At 47.3% G+C, this 21,913-nt stretch overlaps 1 protein-coding gene and 1 long non-coding RNA gene across 9 annotated transcripts in view; one reads left to right on the top strand and one right to left on the bottom strand.

Annotated features, from left to right (window-relative positions):
- Positions 1–21,913, top strand: part of LOC139355310 (protein FAM149A-like) — a 65,323-nt gene that overhangs the window by 38,934 nt on the left and 4,476 nt on the right. For 2 of the 6 annotated variants that reach the window (XM_071092699.1, XM_071092697.1), the window contains exons 3-13: positions 263–395; positions 3,253–3,395; positions 4,675–4,800; positions 5,498–5,668; positions 6,720–6,910; positions 8,309–8,463; positions 15,563–15,666; positions 16,145–16,354; positions 18,092–18,212; positions 19,713–19,841; positions 19,929–20,007. In XM_071092699.1, the coding sequence (XP_070948800.1) occupies positions 263–395; positions 3,253–3,395; positions 4,675–4,800; positions 5,498–5,668; positions 6,720–6,910; positions 8,309–8,463; positions 15,563–15,666; positions 16,145–16,354; positions 18,092–18,212; positions 19,713–19,841; positions 19,929–20,007 (1,562 nt within the window). Of the gene's footprint in view, positions 1–262; positions 396–3,252; positions 3,396–4,674; positions 4,801–5,497; positions 5,669–6,719; positions 6,911–8,308; positions 8,464–15,562; positions 15,667–16,144; positions 16,355–18,091; positions 18,213–19,712; positions 19,842–19,925; positions 20,008–20,818; positions 21,045–21,913 lie in introns of those variants that run through there. The other 4 variants (XM_071092696.1, XM_071092698.1, XM_071092695.1 and 1 more) reach the window with 3 other exon arrangements.
- On the bottom strand, positions 389–17,376 carry LOC112424012 (uncharacterized). Of its 3 annotated transcripts, XR_011620683.1 has the most exons (5): positions 17,181–17,376; positions 15,646–15,799; positions 10,974–11,119; positions 516–703; positions 389–421 (listed from the first exon to the last, which is right to left on the bottom strand). It is a non-coding gene; the product is annotated as an uncharacterized lncRNA (long non-coding RNA). The 3 variants fall into 3 exon arrangements; XR_003014623.2 differs by having other exon boundaries at positions 395–703; XR_011620682.1 differs by lacking the exons at positions 389–421; positions 516–703 and having other exon boundaries at positions 10,445–11,119.

The following is a 21,913-nucleotide window of genomic DNA, read 5'->3' on the forward strand; positions in this document are numbered from 1 at the left end:
TTCAGATTACAGAATCACAAAATGCCCGTAACAAATGTGGGAAAGGAAATTAGTGACTGGCCATGAATTTCTAAAAGTGAGATGCAGTTTTATTTTTAACCTAGTGTAAACACCACACTGTAAAAATATTTCAAAATTAGTATACTGTGAAATTAATAAATTTATTTAGTGAAAGAGGAAGCAGGCTCAGAGAAGTGAAGCCACTTAGCCGTCCAAGCCCTTCTAGCAAATGTGATTTTTTTGCCCATGTTCATTCCTGCAGCGAATCGTCCTTTTCCTCCAGCGGAAGCCGCACACCCACGGGAGCCCACACCTCTTGGTCTGGGTCGGCCACGCAGAGCTCCACCACCGGCTCGTCCACGGAGAGGGGCTCCATTTATTCCTGGAGAGATGACGTATGTCTCAGAATATTCTGGATAATCTTGTAATTACAGTGTATAGTGAAGAATTGCTTCCTTATATTCAAATTTTTTTTTTTTTACCAATTATAAAAGCATGACCTATTGCATACATACATGTTAAAGCATGTACATGTTACATGTGAAAGTAATAGATCAGGAACTGTGGAGAAAAGTGAAACTCCCTCATGACCTCCTGGCCCCGTCTCAGCGCCCGCAGTGTTCTCGTTTCCACCCTGCAGCCGGCTCTCCCGGTGTGTGCTCCCGGTGCCTTCTTGGTGGTATCCATGGCCGGAAATTCAGGACTTGAAGAGGAAAACAATGTTGGAAAAGTGAAAGCTGTGACAGCCCACTGTGATTAGAGAACTCCCCGCCAGGATTCCCAGTGGGAAATTTCACCGTCGCCTCCTATCCCTGGGGGAGCTGTTGCCTCTGAACCGCTTTTGCCTGTGTGAGCCTGGGATTCTGGCTGGGTGAGCGCTGCTTCCACGGCTCCAGCTTGCTCAGGAACTCGGTGGCTCCACAGTCTCCTCCCTCCTCCTCCCTCCAGGGGTCTCTGAGGATCCCGGGACACAGCCCTCCTTTTGTGAGGCCCACCTGGCTGCAGCACCTTGGGTGTTCTCTTTTACCTCGTTTATGCTGGTGGGTTTTTTTTCTTTCTCTTTCTCTCTCTCCCCCCCCTTCTCTCTCTCTCCCCCCCTTCTCTCTCTCCCCCCCCCTCCCCCCTTCTCTCTCTCTCCCCCCCCCTCTCCCCCCCTTCTCTCTCTCTCCCCCCCCTCCCCCCCTTCTCTCTCTCTCTCCCCCTCTCTCTTTCTTTTTTTTAAGACAGAGTCTTGCTCTGTCCCCCAAGCTGGAGTGCAGTGCCGCAATCTCAGCTCACTGCAACCTCCGCCTACGAGGTCCGGGCAATTCTCCTGTCTCAGCCTCCCCTGTAGCTGGGATTACAGGGCGCACCACCACGCCCAGCTACTTTTTGTATTTTTAGTAGAGATGGTATTTCACCATATTGGCCAGGCTGGTTTCGAACTCCTGACCTCGTGATCCGCCCGCCTCAGACTCCAAAGGTGTTGGGATTACAGGTGTGAGCCACCGCGCCCGGCCTCTTTGCTTTCTTTAAAAGCGGTTCCCCACTCCCACCGCACACGTGAATCCGCTTCTGTCCGCAGCTGTACAGCCGAGATTCTCAGGGGAGCGGGCAGCGGAGGGAGTCTGGAAGGGACTCAGCTCAGCACTGCTAGGAGGACTTTACACGCAGGCAGCTCCCTTACTTAGGGGCAGCTGCCTCCTTCCCCAGCCTTACGCCCACTCACCGCCGCCGCTCAAGCCCGGCTTCCTTGGTAGAAGGCTGAACGCCACTGCTTTACTCTGTCCAAGTTCTAGGATTCTTTTAGTATAACATTTAATGGAATTACCAGGGAAATCCGTATAACTTCCATTTATAGAATTAAAAATACTCCAGACCCTATAATTGCTTTTCATTTTAATTTTTAAGAATGTATTTACTTTTCGATGGGAAATATTTGCAAAAGCAACGGAATGCAAAAGATAGAGAAATGAAAGTGAGCCCTCTCCCATGCCCCAGCCACCCAGTCTCCTCCTGGGAGATAAATATTATTATTAGTTTTCCTTTTCTTTGTATTTTAAAAGAAATAATTCAACTCCCCTGTAATCTGGGAATCTGGTTTATTATCAATTTGAGAGAGGAGCTAATGCAGAAAATAACAAATAGCATTCTATGAAAATCAACCTGGACTGACCATCTGGGGACACGTGTGACTGAATACACTCTTTGCCCTGGGGACTGTGAAAATTCTGGCGCTCCTAGAAAACCATGTGGCGGGGGTCCTGCCTTGGCTCTGAGAGTTTCAGGAGAGTTGCCTCCCAAATGAGACCGTCTAGGAAGGCTGAGAGGTTTTCTCATCTCTGATTCACTGCAGCCAAGTGTAAGAATCTCCTAAGGCCAGAGGAAAATTTAATACTTGGGCCTCACCCTAATGACCACACTTCTTAGGATAACTGAGGATTTTTAAAAAAATTTTCCCAGTTCATTCATTGAAGGAGGTTAATGGCCTTTTCTACAAAAGTAATTTTCTTTTCTGTGGTATCACCAGAAGAAAAAAAAATCTTGTATTTTGCAGGTGTGCTTAGGTGTGTCAGGCTCTGTGAGGGACACGTGGCTGCATGTATGCACAGACATACAGATGTGGGCGTGTCTGCGCAGACATACAGATGTGGGCGTGTCTGCGCAGACATACAGATGTGGGCGTGTCTGCGCAGACATACAGATGTGGGCGTGTCTGTGCAGACATACAGATGTGGGCGTGTCTGTGTGTGCGCATACAGATATGGGCGTGTCTGTGCAGACATGCAGATGTGGGCGTGTCTGTGCAGACATGCAGATGTGGGCGTGTCTGTGCAGACATGCAGATGTGGGCGTGTCTGTGCAGACATAGATGTGGGCGTGTCTGTATGTGTGCATACATACAGATATAGGCGTGTCTGTGTGTGTGGACATGCAGCTGTGGGTGTGTCTGTGTGTCGACGCTGATGTCTATGGCAGTGTGAACACCTCCACCTATACCTGTATCTATGCAAATTCTCGAGTCTCATCACTCCCGTGGTAGAAGTTTTCTCTGTTTAACAGTAAAAGAATCTGAGGCTCAGCGTTAGATGGCATTTCTCTGAAAGGTAACAGCTGGAGCGCGGGTGTGTCTGACTGCAGAGCCACCTCCTTTTTACCATGTCATGTGCCCTCCTACATGGTGGGTTACGGTAAATGTATAAGTAGCATTGATCCAGAAGCCCGCATTTCTGTAACTTTTAGGGTCGTAACTAAATGTGCATTTCTGTTTAGGAGTTTGACGAAGCCAGTGCACAGACAGTGCAGCGGTTACTCTGGGAGGTGGAGGAAATGTTATTTGAGGAGAAAGTGAACCCTCAGACCCAGAGTCTGCTGGCCGAATGCGGGGAGTGGACAAGAAGATCCCTCCATCTGAGGTGGGACCTTGGTGGTGGAAGTTCTCTGGGGTGGGTTTTCGAAGCGCCCACCCCTGGCCTGCCTCGATATGATCAATACATTTGGTCTGAAAGCACCTGCCCAGTCGGAATATGGATGCAGAGTACGGTCCTTCACTGAGAGATCATTGTCTTCTTACGGTGTCTGAGGAAATACTGAGACATTCCAGTACCCAAGTGCCTTTTAATTTGCAAGAAGCAAATTCGGCTCATCCTGAGAAGGGCATTACACATACAATGAATGCAAGAACGGTGGAGGCCACCTCTTACCTTCACATTCACTGTGTGTGAGCAGCACGTGTCTGTCTTCACCACAGAACACAGCGAGGGCGGGCAGTGATGATGTGCGGAATGGCTGGATAGATGGGTCTTCCCATCTCACCCATTCCTTACGTAGGGAGGAGTGTGTGTTACTTTTTATATCAAAGATGGAGAATATGGATGGGGTAAGAAGGCAAGCTTTTCTTTCGGTCACTCAGCCAATGTACTGGAGGACAGTTTAGCAAAGTTACCTGAGTTCCTCTAGATTCTATCTGGGGAGAATCAATTAGAACACTCATGTAAATGTGGCTGGATTTTCTGGTTACATTCACGAGATAACTTTTACAGAAATCTTGACCAAACTAGAGTTTTTCTTTTTTTTTCTTTTCAATCCTGATAAGTCACCTGCCCTAAAGAGTATGATATGTCCACTAGATACTAGTTGTGGAAATTCACTTTTCTGGGGATGGTCACTCACCAAAAATTTGGGAGCTCAGTCTTACTGTTGTCACTGCTATCTTACATTATTGATAGAAATGGAGGGAAGGTGGGAAAAGAAAAGATTGCCAGGTACATAACCAAGTGTGCATATTTATATGTTTTTCTTCTTGTTATGTTTGTGTTTAACTGTGCATTAGTTAGTATCTATGGAGAGCTTCTATGTGCCCAGTGTTGCCTTAGACACCTAAGTCTGTCATATATGATCTCTAAGCCGTTCATCAACCCTGCAAGGTAACCATTATTATCCTGTTTTGCAAGTGAAAGACAAACAAATGAAATTAGCCTGAGAACCTTGCCTGAGACTGAGCCAGTGGAAGAACAATCTGGCCTAAACTCTCAAAGTCACGCTTCTTCTATGATGCGTGATGCTTCCCACGTACCCATACACGCTTCGTATCATACACATGCCTTCACAATCATTGTTTCCTACTTTTAAAATCCCCAAACCTTTTCCCTTTGTCTGATCAAAAATGTTACTAGCTTCTCTTTGACCTTGCAGAGTGTTAGGAGGACAGCTGACCCTGCCCACTGACGAAGGCGTCCAGCATCTCCAGGGCAGCACTGCTGCCTCCACGGCCCACAGACCCCCGCTCAGTGCCTGCGGACGCAGCAGCAACATCAGAGAGTATGTTCACATGAGTGACTCTCAAGAAGTATTGTTAGCTGTATTTTAGTTATACTTTTTAATGTTTATCTCATCTACAAGCCTGGGCTCCACCTAGTTTGGAAATTTAGATTCTGATGAAAGGCAGATACAGAGAACAGTTTTTGTAAGAAGCTCTTGATTCTGAATTGATGATAGGCGTATGTGTGTGTCTATAGAGAGATGTGTAATGTATGTATATGTGGAACACACATGCTCACACGTGGTGGTTACCTTCCACGTTTGTTCCAAAGACGCTGCGAAAGGTGGACTGGGTGCAGGATGGAAACTGCCTCACTGGGATGGATTACAAGCCTCCAGGCAGTGGCAGCAGGAGAAATGAAGCTCTGTCCTGTCATTTCTGTTCACTAGAGGATTTTGATGACTCTATGCCATTCACACGTATCTGGTGTGCCGTGACACAATGCAGTCCTTTCACTGCAACCAAAGAGGGTACAAACTCGTAGAATAATTTAGGCTTTTAAGAAGCCCTTATGATTTTTACTGATGCCTGTATTAAAGTGTTTTTAAGGACATGAGTTTTGTCCAATGTAATATTCAATCGTTTTGGGGGGGATTCTGTACTTTAAAGATAAGTTAAAGATCCGCCATGATCATTTAAGCATTGCGTTCTTGGTGTCCTGTAAACTCCCATGTGGAATCTGTTTTTTCCCCATAGGTTGTGCATTTCTGGCTCTCAGATAGTCCCAGCAGCGCTCTCAGCCTCTGCCCTGCCAGGCCCTGATGGGACGGGGGTTGCTGACCTAACGGCATGTTCATCCCTGGAAGAAGAGGTTTACCATGTGGATGGAAAGATTGAAGAGTATTTCGCTTTTGACAGAAAAGAGGAGTAAATAGAATCTTATTTGACATTGGCCTCTTAAAATAATATTAATTTATTTGACATTATTGTTATCGTATGGTCATTAAGTGTTTTGTGTATTTTTTACTCACCCAGAAGATTTCTGTTCTTTTGAGAGTAATGCACTCCCAGAGCTTTTGGATTCCCAGCAGGCAGCGCCTGTGCGGGAGCAGTGAAGAGGGTGTACAGCGCCCTTGTAAAAGCAGACACGGCTCCTCGCGGTCCTGGTGCTGGGGACTCCGGATTCCCCATCCCTGGCTGCCCAAAAGGGCCTAAGGAGAGTCCCTGCCTCTGCACTAAATTCATATTTTGTTCTTAATCAAAAACTACAACTATTACATGATAAAAATTTGCCCCATGATTGAAAATTAGCACATTAAAAAGTAACACTGATAATACCAGTCTTAACAAATTTAAGAAGCATCTTCTCTGATCTCAGTGGTACGAAACTGAAAGTCAGTAACAGGAAGGAAACTAGAAAACTCCCAAATATATGTAAACTAAACAACCCGCTCCTCAACAACCAGGCAGTAGGTCAAAGAAGAAATCAAAAGGGAAATCAAAAACATAATGAGACAAATTAAAATGGAAACACAACATATTAAAACCAAACTTACGGGATACAGTAGAAGCAGCTCTAAGAGGGAAGCCTATGGCAATAAATGCCTACATTGAGAAAAAAGAAATATCTGAAATAAACAACCTAACTTTATACTTGAAGGAATGAGAAAAAGAACAAACTAAGCCCAAACTTAGTAGAAGGAAGGAAATAACAAAGCTCCGAGCCGAAATAAATGAAGAGACTAGAAAAAGAGAAAGATCAGTGAAACCAAGACTTCGTTTCTTGTTTTGTTCCCCCCACCCAGTTTTATTCATGTGTAATTGACAAAATATGTATATGTTGAAAAAGAACAATGCTGTTTAACGAAGAATGTTTATTAATATATGTATAAATGTACATACATGAATGTGTGTAGATAGAATTATTTTAACTCTAAGCCTTGATATTTTAGTAATTGGAGTGGGTTTTTATTCTTAGTGATGATGAATGTCTTGAACAAAAACCAGCTCAGCCTGGTAGGAAAAGGCGCAAACTCGGACTTCCTCCTGTTTCCCCTCATGAGTGTGTCAAAGATGCCGTGATGGCGGAAGTGTTTGATCACGTCTGGACAAATATGGTAGAACTTTTGGAAGAGCTGATTAGAAAGCACTGGGAAACTACACTCACAGGTACTTACGTGCAGAATTGGCTTAATGAAAAGAAAAAGTCCCTGTTCCTCAGCCCTGGGCTCCTGCTCCCCAGTAGCCATACCTAGAACACGGTCAGTGAGAAGAAAAGTGGGCGTTCTGACTTTACTCACGAGTGCTCCTTAGTCCCTTCAAAAAGAACGCTATTGTTTTTTGTGTTATGAAAAATAATGCAGGGCTGATTGGGTGCAGTGGCTCACGCCTGTGATCTCAGCACTTTGGGAGGCTGAGGCAGGTAGATCACCTGAGGTCAGGAGTTCAAGACCAGCCTCGCCAACATGATGAAACTCTATTTCTACTAAAAATACAAAAATTAGCCTGGCATGGTGGCACGTGCCTGTAATCCCAGCTACTCAGGAGGCTGAGGCAGTAGAATTGCTTGAACCCAGGAGTTGGAGGTTGCAGTGAGCCAAGATTGTGCCATTGCACTCCAGCCTGGGCAACAAGAATGAAACTCATCTCAAAAAAAAAAAAAAAAAAAAAAAAAGAATGCAGAGCAGGCATGGTGACTCAGAACTTTGGGAGACCAAGGCAGGAGAATTACTTGAACCCAGAGATTCAAGGCCAGCTCATTTTGGGCAACATAGCAAGACCCTGTCTCTTCAAAAAATACAAATAAAAAGTTAGCCAGGCATGGTGGCAAGTGCCTGTAGGCCCAGCTACTCAGGAGGCTGAGCCGGGAGGACCCCTTGAGCTCAGGAATTCAATATTAAAAGTAAGCTATAATCGTGCCACTGCATTCCATCCTGGGCAAAAATGCGAGACCATCTCCCCCCAAAAAATAACAATGCATACGCGTCTGGAAAACATACAGAAATACACAAGAACAAGGCTTGAAGTCACGTTTTTTGTTATAGTAAAAATAATTTACCTAACTAATTTCTACTAATAAGAGATATGTTTTTAATTGTTCATGACATTATCTGTAATGTAAAATGTAAACATAGCTAAATGAATAATCCTTTAGTTATCTTACTTCAACATATAAAATATTCTCTAAACATAACATTGAACAAAACAAATAAAAATCGGTGATGGACATTAATGACTAGTTTTATTAATCAATTTGTACAATAAGGCAATAATCATGTTAACCTAAATCCTGTTCTTTTTCCAGTATTTAAGGAATTAGTTGGGCTTTGTGATGTGCTGAGAATCTTTATTGCCCACTGTGTAATCCACTTCTCATGCCACTGCAACCACAGTTACAGCAGCCAGTTGCCCCATACGGGTCTCTGCCCTCTGTAGTAACGTGCATAGTGGCCATAGCATGGACTTGTGGTAGCTCAAGAACAAATATTCTCTTTTAAGAGTGAATTTTAAGTATTTGTATTAGATAATCTGATGTTTCTTATCATATTGATTCTTCTTTTGATACAGAAGGGGAAAAACAGAGAGAAAAATTGAAAGTAGCTGGAAACAGATGTCCACATGTCCTCATTCCACACACTCACGCTGATGGAGCCAGTGGCTCCCCGTCCGGAAGCTCCGAGGCTCACAGCATCTCCCTGGCTTCTTGTCTGAACCCGCCCCAGGTCGGTGCTTTCACACCCTTCTCCCTCTCGCCTTCAATCTGTGCGTCTCTCGCCTCAGTTTGTCAGGAGTGCCGTTGTAGTAAGCTGTAGTATTGAGATATTTGGGGCTGCTTGCCATGCTGCCTGCAGAGGGGTCCATGCAGGCTTTCCATGGTGACTTAAAGGGAAACCTTCACAGTGTCACGATGCCTGGAGCCCTTGACGTCCTGCCCATGAAGGACGAGGCTGTCCTCAAGTTCCTTGCAGTAGGAGCCCACGCAGGTGGCACCACCCTTGGCTTCCAGATGGAGCAGTATATCCACAAAAGGAACAGTGGTGGCATCTCTGTCAGAAATCTGAAGGGACCTGGGAGAAGCTGCTGCTGGCAGCTCGTGCCATTGTTGCTGTTGAACCCTGCTGAGGTCCCTGTCGTGCTCCAGGAACAGTGGCCGGTGGGCTGTGCTGCCACTGGGGCCACTCCAGCTGCTGGCCGCTTCTCTCCTGGAACCTTCACTCACCAGATCCAGGCCACCTTCCGGGAAACACGTCTGCTGGTGGCCACTGATCCCCGGGCGATCACCGGCTCTCAGAGAGGCGTCTTGTGCTAACCCACCTCCCGTTGCTCTGTGGAACGCAGATTCTCCTCTGCGCTGTGTGGAAGTCACCATCCCGTGCAACAAGGGAGCTTGCTCAGTGGGCCTGAAGAGGTGGTTGCTGGCACAGGGAGTTCTGGGCATGTGTGACACCATCCCCCAGGAACACCCATGGGAGTCCACGCCCGACCTCTGCTTCTGCAGAGACCCTGAAGAGATTGAGAGGGAAGAGCAGCCTGCTGCTGGTGCCGCTGTGGCCAAGGGGGAGTTTCAGGGGAACGGACTACCCCAGTGCCTGCTGAGCACTGCCCCCGCCTGAGGCTGCAGACCCAGCCCAAGTACACCGCCCCCCACCCTGAGGCTGCGGACCCAGCCCAAGTACACCGCCGCCCAGCCTGAGGCTGCAGACCCAGCCCCTGTGTGCACTGCCACCCAGCCTGAGGCTGCAGACCCAGCCCAAGTACACCGCCCCCCAGCCTGAGGCTGCGGACCCAGCCCCTGTGTGCACCGCCCCCCAGCCTGAGGCTGTGGACCCAGGCCAAGTACACCGCCGCCCAGCCTGAGGCTGCCGACCCAGCCTCTGTGTGCACTGCCACCCAGCCTGAGGGTGCGGACCCAGCCCCTGTGTGCACTGCCGCCCAGCCTGAGGCTGCGGACCCAGCCCAAGTACACCGCCGCCCAGCCTGAGGCTGTGGACCCAGGCCAAGTACACCGCCGCCCAGCCTGAGGCTGCGCACCCAGCCCCTGTGTGCACTGCCGCCCAGCCTGAGGCTGTGGACCCAGCCTCTATGTGCACCGCCCCCCAGCCTGAGGCTGCGGACCCAGGCCAAGTACACCGCCCCCCAGCCTGAGGCTGCAGACCCAGGCCAAGTACACCGCCGCCCAGCCTGAGGCTGCGCACCCAGCCTCTATGTGCACTGCCGCCCAGCCTGAGGGTGCAGACCCAGCCCCTGCATGCACTGCTGCTCAGGGTGAGGCTGCAGTCTGCTCTGAAGGTGCAGGTGCCCCCTGTGCCTATTCAGCAAGTCCCTACTGCAGACTGGAGCACTCAGCCTGCCAGGGAAGCCTGTTCTACAACTCCCAATGCTCAGGCCCCTGAACGAGGAGGATCAACCACTGAGCGGTCTCAAGCTGTTCTTCCACAGGCCACCAGCAAGGTGGAAATAAGGCTGATGGAAAATAAACATCAGTTTCTATTTAAAACAATGATATTCAGGTCTGTTTGCAACGTGATTATTTCATGAAATTTAACAGAATTACCACATGGCGCTGCTTTGAGATGTGAAGCTGTTTTCTATATTTTGGGACATAAAAAATGCTTTCCCCCTAACATTTCCAGCTAGTTTGAAAATTATAAATGTTCTCCCTTCTTTCCACCAAAGTGATGAAAGAATCGGTAAGTATACATTGGGCTTACTCAGCATTTATTGGTGGTAGTTAAGGCGTTTTGAGGAGATACAGAGGTAAATCCTAGTGATATAAAAGCCGTGACACAGGGTCGGGTGCGATACATTCTGTGAGGGTCGCACAAAAAAACACAAGCAAAAACAAACCTTGTAGAATAATCAAGGAGTGATTTGTTCTGATTACAGGAGGGGATTGGTCTTTTACACTGGAGGTAAAATTTGAGCAGAAACATGAAGGAATGAGCAAGGCTCTTGTGGGAGAGAACTCTGGGTGGGCCATTTCAGGCCAAGCAAAGGCGGGGATGAATAAAAGATGGGGCCTGTTTGGGGACTGTGACTGGGCTGAGCTTAGGGGATAAGAAACTGGGAACTGCAGCATAGTGTCAAGAACGGGGATTAGGAATCAAGAGGCCTGTGAGGAGTATTCTTCTGGACGTGGTGTTTAACTTTTCTGAACTTTAGTGTCCTTGGCTTACAATGAGATTATTATCTTGTCCAAGGGATTATCATGAGGATAAAATCATAGAAATACCTGAGAGCTCCTCCCACAGGGGCCAGCACATACTGAGCGCTTAATACATTTTTCTTGAAAGATGTGATCGCAGGTGAGGCTGGAAAGGACACGCTTGTTCACGCGAGGCCTGTCGTGGTGCCAAGGAGGTTGTTTCCGCTGCCTGCCTTGTGTGGGGGAGCAGGGAACACGGGTAAGGCAGGATTCCTAGTCCTGAGCTACACAGAATCTAGTATAGCTGGAGGGAGTCCATGCCAAGCAACACACACCACACCACATACACACACCACACCACTCACACACACACACACTAGACACACCACACACCACACACACACACCACACCACTCACACACACCACACACACACTAGACACACCACACACCACATACACACACCACACCACTCACACACACACTAGACACACCACACACCACATACACACACACACCACACCACTCACACACACACACACTAGACACACCACACACCACATACACACACACACCACACCACTCACACACACACTAGACACACCACACACCACATACACACACACACCCCACACCACTCACACACACACACACACTAGACGCACCACACACCACATACACACACACACCCCACACCACTCACACACACACACACTAGACACACCACACACCACATACACACACCACACCACTCACACACACCACACACACACACCACACACCACATATACACACCACACCACTCACACACTAGATACACCACACACCACATACACACACTACACATACCACGCCACTCACACACACACACTAGACACACCACACACACCATGCCACTCACACACACACCACACACACCACACACACACCCCACACCACTAACACACTAGACACACCACACACCACACACACACCACACCACATACACACCACACCACTCACACACACACTAGACACGCCATACACACCACACCACTCACACACACCACACCCACACACGAGACACATCACACACCACACACACACACCATACCCACACACTAGACACACCACACACCACACACACACCACACCACTCACACACTAGACACACCACACACCACATACACCACACCACACACACTGGACACCACACACACACCACTCACACACACACTAGACACACCATACACACACACACCACACCACACACCTGACACACCACACACTAGACACACCACACACCACACACACACCACACACACACACCACACACACCACACACACCACACACACACTACTCACACACACACTAGACACACCATACACACACACACCACACCACACACACTAGACACACCACACACACACCACACACACACTAGACACACCACACACCACACACACACCACACCACACACACACACTAGATACACCACACACCACACACCACACCACACACACACACTAGACACACCACACACACCACACACCACACCACACACACACACTAGACACACCACACACACCACACACACACACCACACCACACACACTAGACACACCACACACACACCACTCATACACCACACCACACACACACACTAGACACACCACACACACACACACACCACACCAGTCACACACACACTAGACACACCACACACACACACCAGTCACACACACTAGACACACCACACACACACACTAGACACACCACTCACACATACCACTCACACACACTAGACACACCACACACACCACTCATGCACACTGCATACATCCGCCCCACACACCCCACACAAACACACCACACACCGTACAGCACACACCAAACACATACCACATACACACCACACACACCACTCACATACACTAGACATATCACACACTGCACACATTCCCACACACACATCCCACACAAACATACCACACACACACTACACACCAAACACCACATACACACTACACACAGCCATGCACACACACACCACACACCACTCATACACACTGTACACATTCCACCACACACCCCCCCACACAAACACACCACACACCATACACCACACACACCACACACCAAACACCACATACACACTACACACATACACCACACACACCACTCACACACACTGCACACACCCCACACACACACCACACACCCCACACAAACACACCATACACCAAACACCACATACACACACACTACACACATACACCACACACACTACTCACACACACTGCACACACACCACACACCCCACACAAACACATCACACACCATACACCACACACACCACACACTATACAAACACATACCAAATACACACATAGATACACACACCACACACACACACCATGCACACCCCATAGATGCACACATACCACATACACACCATACACACACCACACACATACACCACATGCATACACAACCCACAACACACCACACATGTACACCCCCCTACACACACCACACACACCCCCCACACACACCCACACACCCCACACATACACACACACCTTCACACACAAACACACTCCCACACACCACACACACCACACCACACACACACAGGCACACCTCCTCACACGGGAGGCAGTCGAGCTGACAGCAGAGTGAAGCTTGCATATATAGACTACTAGTTCTGAGCTTGACGTCTTTATTTAATACTCCATGATTTTAAATCAGTCCCTGTGTCTCAAAACCTCAGTTTCCTGATTTATGAGGTAGGAAGCTGTGAGAATTAAGGGAGAGAAAACATTTCGTATAGTGTGTGGTGTAGAGTGGGCGTTCAATAAGTGTTACCTTTTATAATCAGATGCTAATTATATATTGGTAGTATATATAGTCCTTCATAATTAGATGTTTGTGTAATTTAAAATTAGATGTAATATTTTGTAATCAGATTATATATATTTTATAATTAGATGTGTTTTGGATCCTAAGTGCTCTGGGAGTCAGAGGAAAAATATACTTTTCACAGCGTAGGGTAAGATATGAACCAAGCCCTAAATGATAGGTGTGATTTGTTAAAATGAGAAAGGAAGGGAGGCTCTTCAAAGCAAAAGCAAAACTGCACCTGGCACAGGAGCACCTAAACCGTGGGTCTTTGTGAGACTGAAGGACACAGGCCTGAACAGAATCCGTGCTTCAGGGGGCAGTGGGGAGAACAGAGCGCCTCAGAGGTTTGTTTCACTCTCTTGTGTGAGGGCTTTACAAGAAGCCTTCTGTGCCTTTTCTGTTCTAAAGAAACTTGCGGAATTGCTACCTGCTTATTGTATTTTTTTGGTCTCTTTAAACGGCTCTGCCAAGTTCAATACAGTATTTCCCACTTTTAAAAAAACAGGCATCATGAATATCACAAAAAGAGCAGTGGATGAACCTTTTAATATTAGGCAAAATAAACAGACGTGGAAAATACGGAAATTCTAGAAGCTGAGGCATTTTTAAAATAGCTGTTTTGTTTTTATAATTACTCTGTTTGGATAAGTGTTAAAAAAATAAATGAACAGCAAAGTTAACAGAGTAAAAATAGAGCCTGTTTTGAAATACTCAAGATGTTCTAGTGGTAATTATGAAAGCTCTTAAGTTATTCCTCTGCGTATGACTGTGGTGGCCACATCTGTTCATGAACTAGAACAGAATTCCAGTCCCAGAAATCCTGTTCTCGTGAATCTAAATATTATTCTTTAAAAAAATGTTTAATTTTACTTTAAGTTCTGGGATACATGTACAGAATGTGCAGGTTTGTTATACAGGTATACATGTGCCATGGTGGTTTGCTGCACCTGTCAACCTGTCATCTAGGTAAATGATTTTAAATCCTAGTTGGTCATGTTGTGGGACTGAAGAGGGAGTTGAGAATTACTTAGCCCTTAGCTCACGCTTTCTGTCATCTCATTTAATTCTCACAGTAGCTCTGTGAAGTACGTATGATTTTTCCCCAATGTAAAGATGAGGCCATTAAAGCCTAAGAACAAAGTAAGCTTTCGAGAATTACAAATCAGGAAGCAGTCAGAGCTGGGATTCAGACGGAAGCTTTCCAGGGCCCAGGCCATCTCACTGCTTCTGGGAAGAGAACCCAGGCAAGTATGGAGGGGAGGAGAGGAGAGGTCCGGGCAAGCAGGCTAGCCAGGAGCCGTGATGCCCAGCCTGTGCTGCTCCCAGTTCTCTCTCTGCCTTCCTCACCCTGGAGTTACCAGAGGCTGATACACGTTGACCACACCGGGGCTCCTTGCCCTCCAGCCTCTGGGATCTCAGAGCTTGGGGGGAGACTGAAGCACGGCTCCGCTTCCCTGAAGCCTCCCTGCTGCCTCCCTGCCAGGTCACCCTGGGCTGGTGGTGTTTCTACCCCGTGCAGCTACCCTCTCCGGGTGCAGGAACCTCTCCCTCACTTCTGTCCACTTTTGGCCAGGTGTGCTGAACGTCCCTACTGTCGGGGAATTAACCAGTTCGTTGTTAATGTCTCAGCCCACATCTTTATAAAATATCTCCGCTTTATTAGTTTTTCCTCCAGTTAGCTGGTGAGTGTGCTGTGTGTTTCCTGCTGGTTTCGGACAAGCGTCAGTCATTGGAACAGCACTGGGCGTTTGTAATTTTTTTTTTTTTTTTTTTTTTTTTTTTACTGTTCTCAGATTCATCGCTTCTCCAACAGTTTTTATAGTGACATGAATGGCGTCATGACAATTCACGCAAAACCGCTTCAGCGGAGACCTACCTATTTCGCCGACAGAACGCAGTACGTATCAGAATCAGTAGTAGTTACCCAGCCTCTTCCCTGGGCTGCAAACACTGGAGCACTGAAGATTGCAGGGGGCATGAGATCACGAAGGTCCCACTGAATTCCAGGCTTCGGATGTGCCTGAGCACGTCTGGAAACGCAGAAACAGACCCTTCAGTACCAACCACACGACAGTTACTATCGTGTATTTGGTTGGGAGAGATGGGGAAGGGGAATATAGTCCTGAAATTCTGAATCTTGTGGGCTTGGCTGTTTGATTACTAACAGTGAAAACCTTAGCTCTCTTCCTGTGGATGATTCTTCTTTGAAACAGAAATGGAAATGATGGGTCTTTTCATTCATTCAGCCAGTGCTTAGGAGTGTGTTCTAGGTGCCAGACTGTTCTAGACAGTCAGTGCTCAGCTGAGCACAGACAGGTGCGTTCCCTGTTATCCCAGCACTTGCAGCTGAGTAGCTCACAGTATTTCCTTCCCAGGAATGAGAAGGAGGACAAAGCCTCGGGTGGAGGGGCAGGTGCTCCCTCCTGCGCACGGCACAGACTGGGACGGGCCTCAGACACTCATGGATTACCGCCTTCTGCAAAGCAGACACCCGTGCCCTGGAGGCTGCCTTCTCTTGCGTCAGATTCTCAGAGACTCAAAACCCCCAACATCTATAGTGACGAAGTTCTTCGGGGAACAAAACTGTGAGTCTCGTTTCTCTCGTAGTAAACTAAAGGTCATGCAGGACCTAGACGCTTGCCAGTTAGGGTTCATGGATCATCCCGGACAAATCATCCTCTATCCAGTTTTACATAGACGCTGTTCTAATGTGTTCATTGAGTATTTAACATTCTGCTGACTCCAGTGGTCTGCTTAGCTGTATACTAGGACACAAGGTCAGGACATCACACAGCTCATTTCGCCTGTGTGATGGTGGGGTGACCTTGGGTGGATTTCAGTGGACTCGTCTGTGAAATGAATAATTAGCTAATGCCTTCCAATTACATAATTAATACTTTTTAAGGGGAGGTTTAAATAAAATAATGTATATAAAATGCTATAAAAATAAAAGGACTGTGTCCCTATCGGATTATGTTTAAGGATGCCTTTCTATGTGGGAGTTTCAGTAAAGCTTTTGATCTCAGGGATGCACATCCCGTCATGGCCTCATTAGAAAGGTGTTTGTCTCTTGCCCTCCAGCTCACTTACCAGTATCAGCCAGTACTTACATTGATAATAACAGCTAATGTTTATTGATCGCTTTCTTTGTTATCAGCACCAGGTAAATGAATTACATTTATGATCTTATTTATTCCCCACCACAAACCTTTATATGGTTGGGACTCATACCATCCCAAATCTGAGACAGGAAACAGGCTAAGCCTGCCAGAGATCATCCCTGCCAGGAAGAGGCCCACCCGGACACACCCACAGTCTCCCAGGCTTTAGGGACCACCCACTGGACCCCCGGCCTGCAGGGGAGTGGTTATCGGGAGCTGGGCTCAGGAATGGGCGGCTGCCAACACTTACCTGGCACCCGGACTTTTTCCAGATGCAGTCGTAAAGCCCCTTTCAGCTTTTTAATTGGTGACTGTTTCTTTCACAGTTTGGGACTGATGTTTCCAGCTGTGTTGTGTCTGCTGTGCTGATTCCTTCGAGATCCCTCTCCCTCCTCTGCTTCGCTTCCCCCCATGCCAGTCAGCAGCACCCGGTGCCAGTCAACAGCACCCGGTGCCAGCCAGCAGCACACGGTGCCAGTCAGCAGCACATGGCAGGCTTTCTCCTCCTGCCCCAGCCTACCTGGGTCCCCCATCACACCTTCATCAAATAGAAACCCTGTATGTTTCCTACTGAGATACATTCAGATGCCTCCGATTGTGCCAGTCCCTCTGTGTTCTGACCCCTCCCTCCCTGTGAGCTGGTGATTTTTCAGCTTTCTTTTTATTATTGCCACCCTGAGGAGCCCTTTTAGACCATTCTTCCCAATTGCTCTCCCTACACATGGAATTGTAGTCCCACAGACAGCCTGTTTTTCTGTGTGCATAGCTGTGCTCTACACATACGAGGGAAGCCGTGGCTTCAGAGGGGCCAGTGCCCTCCCCCTTTGGTGATGCTGCCTCACCTGTGTCCCCCGGCTTCTCACCTGCCTGAATTCTCACCTGCCAGCCTCACTTTCCCTCTGACCCCCACACACACCAGCTCTGCATCTTCTCCCCTCCATCCTCTGTCTTCCACTTGTATCGAGATAACGTTTTCCCCCAGTTATCAGAGTGCTATAAGTTCCCTGGGGAGCACCAGGATAATACCACAAATAGCAGAAATGAAAGACCTCTTGTGTGCCCATCGCACAGAAGCATCAGCATCACAGCTGTTGGCAGATTTCCTGTCACTTGCCAGTTATCCATGTACCTGGGTGTCAGTGACATGATGCTGTGTTGCAGGCCGACTGGCGTGGACCACATGGTTTCGCCACTGGTTCAGACATCACGGAGCAGGTTCCCCCCGATAGGCGTGGAGACCAGGGAGCAGAATACGGCAGTTCCTGGATGCCGCCTTGTGTCTGTAAGACAGATTTCATTGTATTTCACTGGACCATTTAGGTTCTATATTGGAAAACAAACAAAAACAACCTTGGCACTTCCAAGTGAAACTAGTAACATAAGATCTGAGTGGCTATTTTCAAATGCCTTCATAATCTGTTTCCAGAAAGTAAATGAATGGCTTGTGAGAATTTACAGGGAGTGAGAGGCTTAATTCACCGTTTTGTGAAATAGAAGCATGTCTTAAACTAAATCAGAAATTCCAGGTGTCAAGGAAACCTCTGACAGGATGGTGGAGCAAAGAAGAGAGCATGAGATTTGGTCAGGAGACAGGCAGGTCCGCGTGGATCCTGCCACAGAAACTCTCTTCTATGACTTGGTACAAGTCACTTTAATCTCCCTGAGCCTTAGTGTTCTCTATAAAAGGGGATTAATGATTCTTACCTCTAAAGAATTGTTAGAAGGACCAAATGAACTCAGAGGTGTTAAATAATTCCTGATGTGAAATTATGAACTCAGTCAGTGATGACCGTGGTGTTTTTATCAGGTCTCACGTTTACAGCTAACCTCTGCCACGTCTGTTGCAGTGGAGGGTGATACCTTCTGCGGTGAAGCTCCCCTCAGCCAGGCAGTCGCACAGGCCTCGGGGAGTGTGCTGCTGTCCGTATGCAGAGCCAGGCAGCCCCCAGGTTTACAGCCACCCCTCCCTCCACTCTCACACAAGTAACTTGTCTCTATTCATTTTATACAACACAGAAGGACCCCTGTTGTAGGAACATAAAGACATAGTGAGAGGAAAACCCTGCCTGGGGCGAGGTTTCCTCCTGTGTGCCCTGTGCCACCTTGAGCCCAGCACTGGAACCCATTCCCAGAAGGCAGGAGTTGCAAAGTGTTCGTGTTTAACCTTAGAATAACATAATTTTACAAAAGGTGGCTGGACGCAGTGGCTCACGCCTGTAATCCCAGCACTTTGGGAAGCCAAGGTGGGTGAATCATGAGGGCAAGAGTTCGAGACCAGCCTGGCCAACAGAGTGAAACCTCATCTCTACTGAAAATGCAAAAAAATTACCCAGACGTGGTGGCATGCACCTGTAATCCCAGCTACTCAGGAGGCTGAGGTAGGAGGATCGCTTGAACCCAGGAAGCGGAGGTTGCAGTGAGCCGAGATCACGCCATTGCACTCCAGCCTGGGTGACAGAGCGAGACTCCGTCTCAGGAAAAAAAAAAAGGCAAACATCACATTAAAAAGCCTGCTACTTTACAAATGCAGAATTACATTTCTATTAAGGTTTTGTATCTCTCTTTCCCTATTATGACACTATCATTTTATCAGGTTTAATAGTGCAGTTACATAATCAAAATATATTTCTACAGGTGTTTATCCTTAGGAGACCTGATCCTTAGTAATGTCTAACTAAAAGTTTCCAAATAAATGAGTGAGTGATTGAGCATGTAGAAGTCTTCTTTTGTGTTTTTAAGGATTGCATTTATTTTAAACAAGAACATATTATCCTTCATTTAGTATAGAGGAAGGCATCTACAAAACCGTGTGTCGAGTGCCGTGCCTGACGGTATAGAACGATCACGTCTTCGAGAAAGAACCGCTACCCTGGAACAGCTGTCGAGGCCCAGCACAACCCACACGTTCCGGGTGGGTTCTCTGTTTACTGTAACTTTAATTTTGAAAAACATTTGAAAAAAATGAAATTTGTCCCTGATTTTATTTTTCTTCCAGCAGTTGGATACGCCTCGAAAAAGTTCACTGACACAAATGGAATTTGCTGCTCACACATGGACAGGGCAAAGTATTTTGACAGGTCAGCTTTTCTCCATATATAAATAAAGTGATGTAATATGTGAGATTTCAAGTTTCAGAAAGTGAAATGCAAGATTATCTACCTTGATAAGCCTATTCTGCTCGTGTAGGAGGGAATAGCAAGTGTCTGTGGCCTGTGGCCTGACCTCGGAAACCTCGATCACAGATCACACCTGCACAGACACGCACTCACTCACCTGCTGTCAGGTCAAGAAGGGGGAAATGTCCAAAAGCTCTCCATGAACTGGGGGCCTCACTCTAAAAAGAATGCTGTCTTGGGAGAAGTCAGTCCCTTGTTTGCTATAGAGTTTTCATGCTCTATTTCTAAGTGGAGTTTTAATCTTAGATTCTCTTTGAAAATCTGATGATAAAAATGCCTGAGAAAATTAACACAGATTTGCTAATTACTTTATAACATAAGGTTTTACAGAGAAATACGTATTCTCAGCCTGGTGTGTTGTTCGCAGGATATTCTAGTTTGAATACGGGCTGGTGATGTTTCCACTTCCAGAACAGTCACCAACGCTTTTTCGGGGCGGTAGTGTGGCCTCATCATGAGGTGTGCTGCTCTGGAGTCTGACGTTGGGTTTCCACCCTCGCTCTGCCACCAGCTGTGCAACCCTAGGAATGTCCCAACCCCTCTGGCCCTCAGCTTCCTCTTTTATAAGAAGCTGGGTAGATAAAATAATTATTGAAAATCTGTGAAAAGTACCTAGCTAGATACCAGGCATATATTGCTCAAAAATTATGAAGTATGAACCATTTGTATTATAAATGATCTGAAATTTCAGGGATAATTTATTGTTTTACAGAGAATTTTAAACATATAATCCTAAAAATAAATTTCGTACTTTGGGAGGCCGAGACGGGCAGATCTCGAGGTCAGGACATCAAGACCATCCCAGCTAACACAGTGAAACCCCGTCTCTACTAAAAAATACAAACAACTAGCTGGGTGAGGTGGCGGCGCCTGTAGTCCCAGCTACTCGGGAGGCTGAGGCAGGAGAATGGCGGGAACCCGGGAGGCGGAGCTTGTAGTAAGCTGAGATCCGGCCACTGCACTCCAGCCTGGGCGACAGAGCAAGACTCCGTCTCAAAAAATAATAATAATAAATAAATAAAATAAATTTCGTAAAAAGTAAGCATTGTGTAACAGATCTATCTGTTCTCAGCAGCCCTTCTGTCATCCTGTAGTACAGTGACGTCAGGGATTCTTCAGCTCTTTAAAATTTTGCTCCTGTGCTAATAGCTCTGGGCTGCTGTGCCTTTTTGTTGCTTCTCTGGACGCTGTATGTTCCTTAGCAGCATTAGCCGTCATTCTCATGGCAACAGCTCGTTCTCTAAAAAGCAGCCACGCTACATGGTTAGGTGTTGCTTTTTTTTTTTTTGAAGACGAAGTCTCGCTGTGATGTCCAGGCTGGAGTGCAATGGTGCAATCTCAGCTCACCGCAACCTCCACCTCCTGGGTTCAAGCAATTCTTCTGCCACAGCCCCCCACTGAGTAGCTGGGATTACAGGCATATGCCACGATGCCTGGCTAATTTTTGTATTTTTAGTAAAGATGAGGTTTCACCATATTGGCCAGGCTGGTCTCAAACTCCTGACCTCAGGTGATCCACCCATCTCAGCCTCCCAAAGTGCTGGGATTACAGGCATGAGCTACTGCGCCCAGCCCAGGTGTTGCTTTTAACACAATTGTAGATGCTTGGGGGGAAGTAGGTGCCCAAGTTAGCTTATCAATCGTGGATGGAGTATCAAGCACTCACTCTGTGCCAAGGTCTGTGCCGAAGGCTGGGATTCAAACAGCAGGGGTGTTTCTGTCTGTGCCTCAAGGAGCATTGAGCCTGGCAGGCAAGCTGGAAAAGGCTGTGAGGGGTGAGCAGGACCACCTGACTCCCCTGTCAGGT

This window comes from Macaca nemestrina, chromosome 3 (genome assembly GCF_043159975.1).
Source record: "Macaca nemestrina isolate mMacNem1 chromosome 3, mMacNem.hap1, whole genome shotgun sequence".
Classification (NCBI taxonomy): domain Eukaryota; kingdom Metazoa; phylum Chordata; class Mammalia; order Primates; family Cercopithecidae; genus Macaca; species Macaca nemestrina.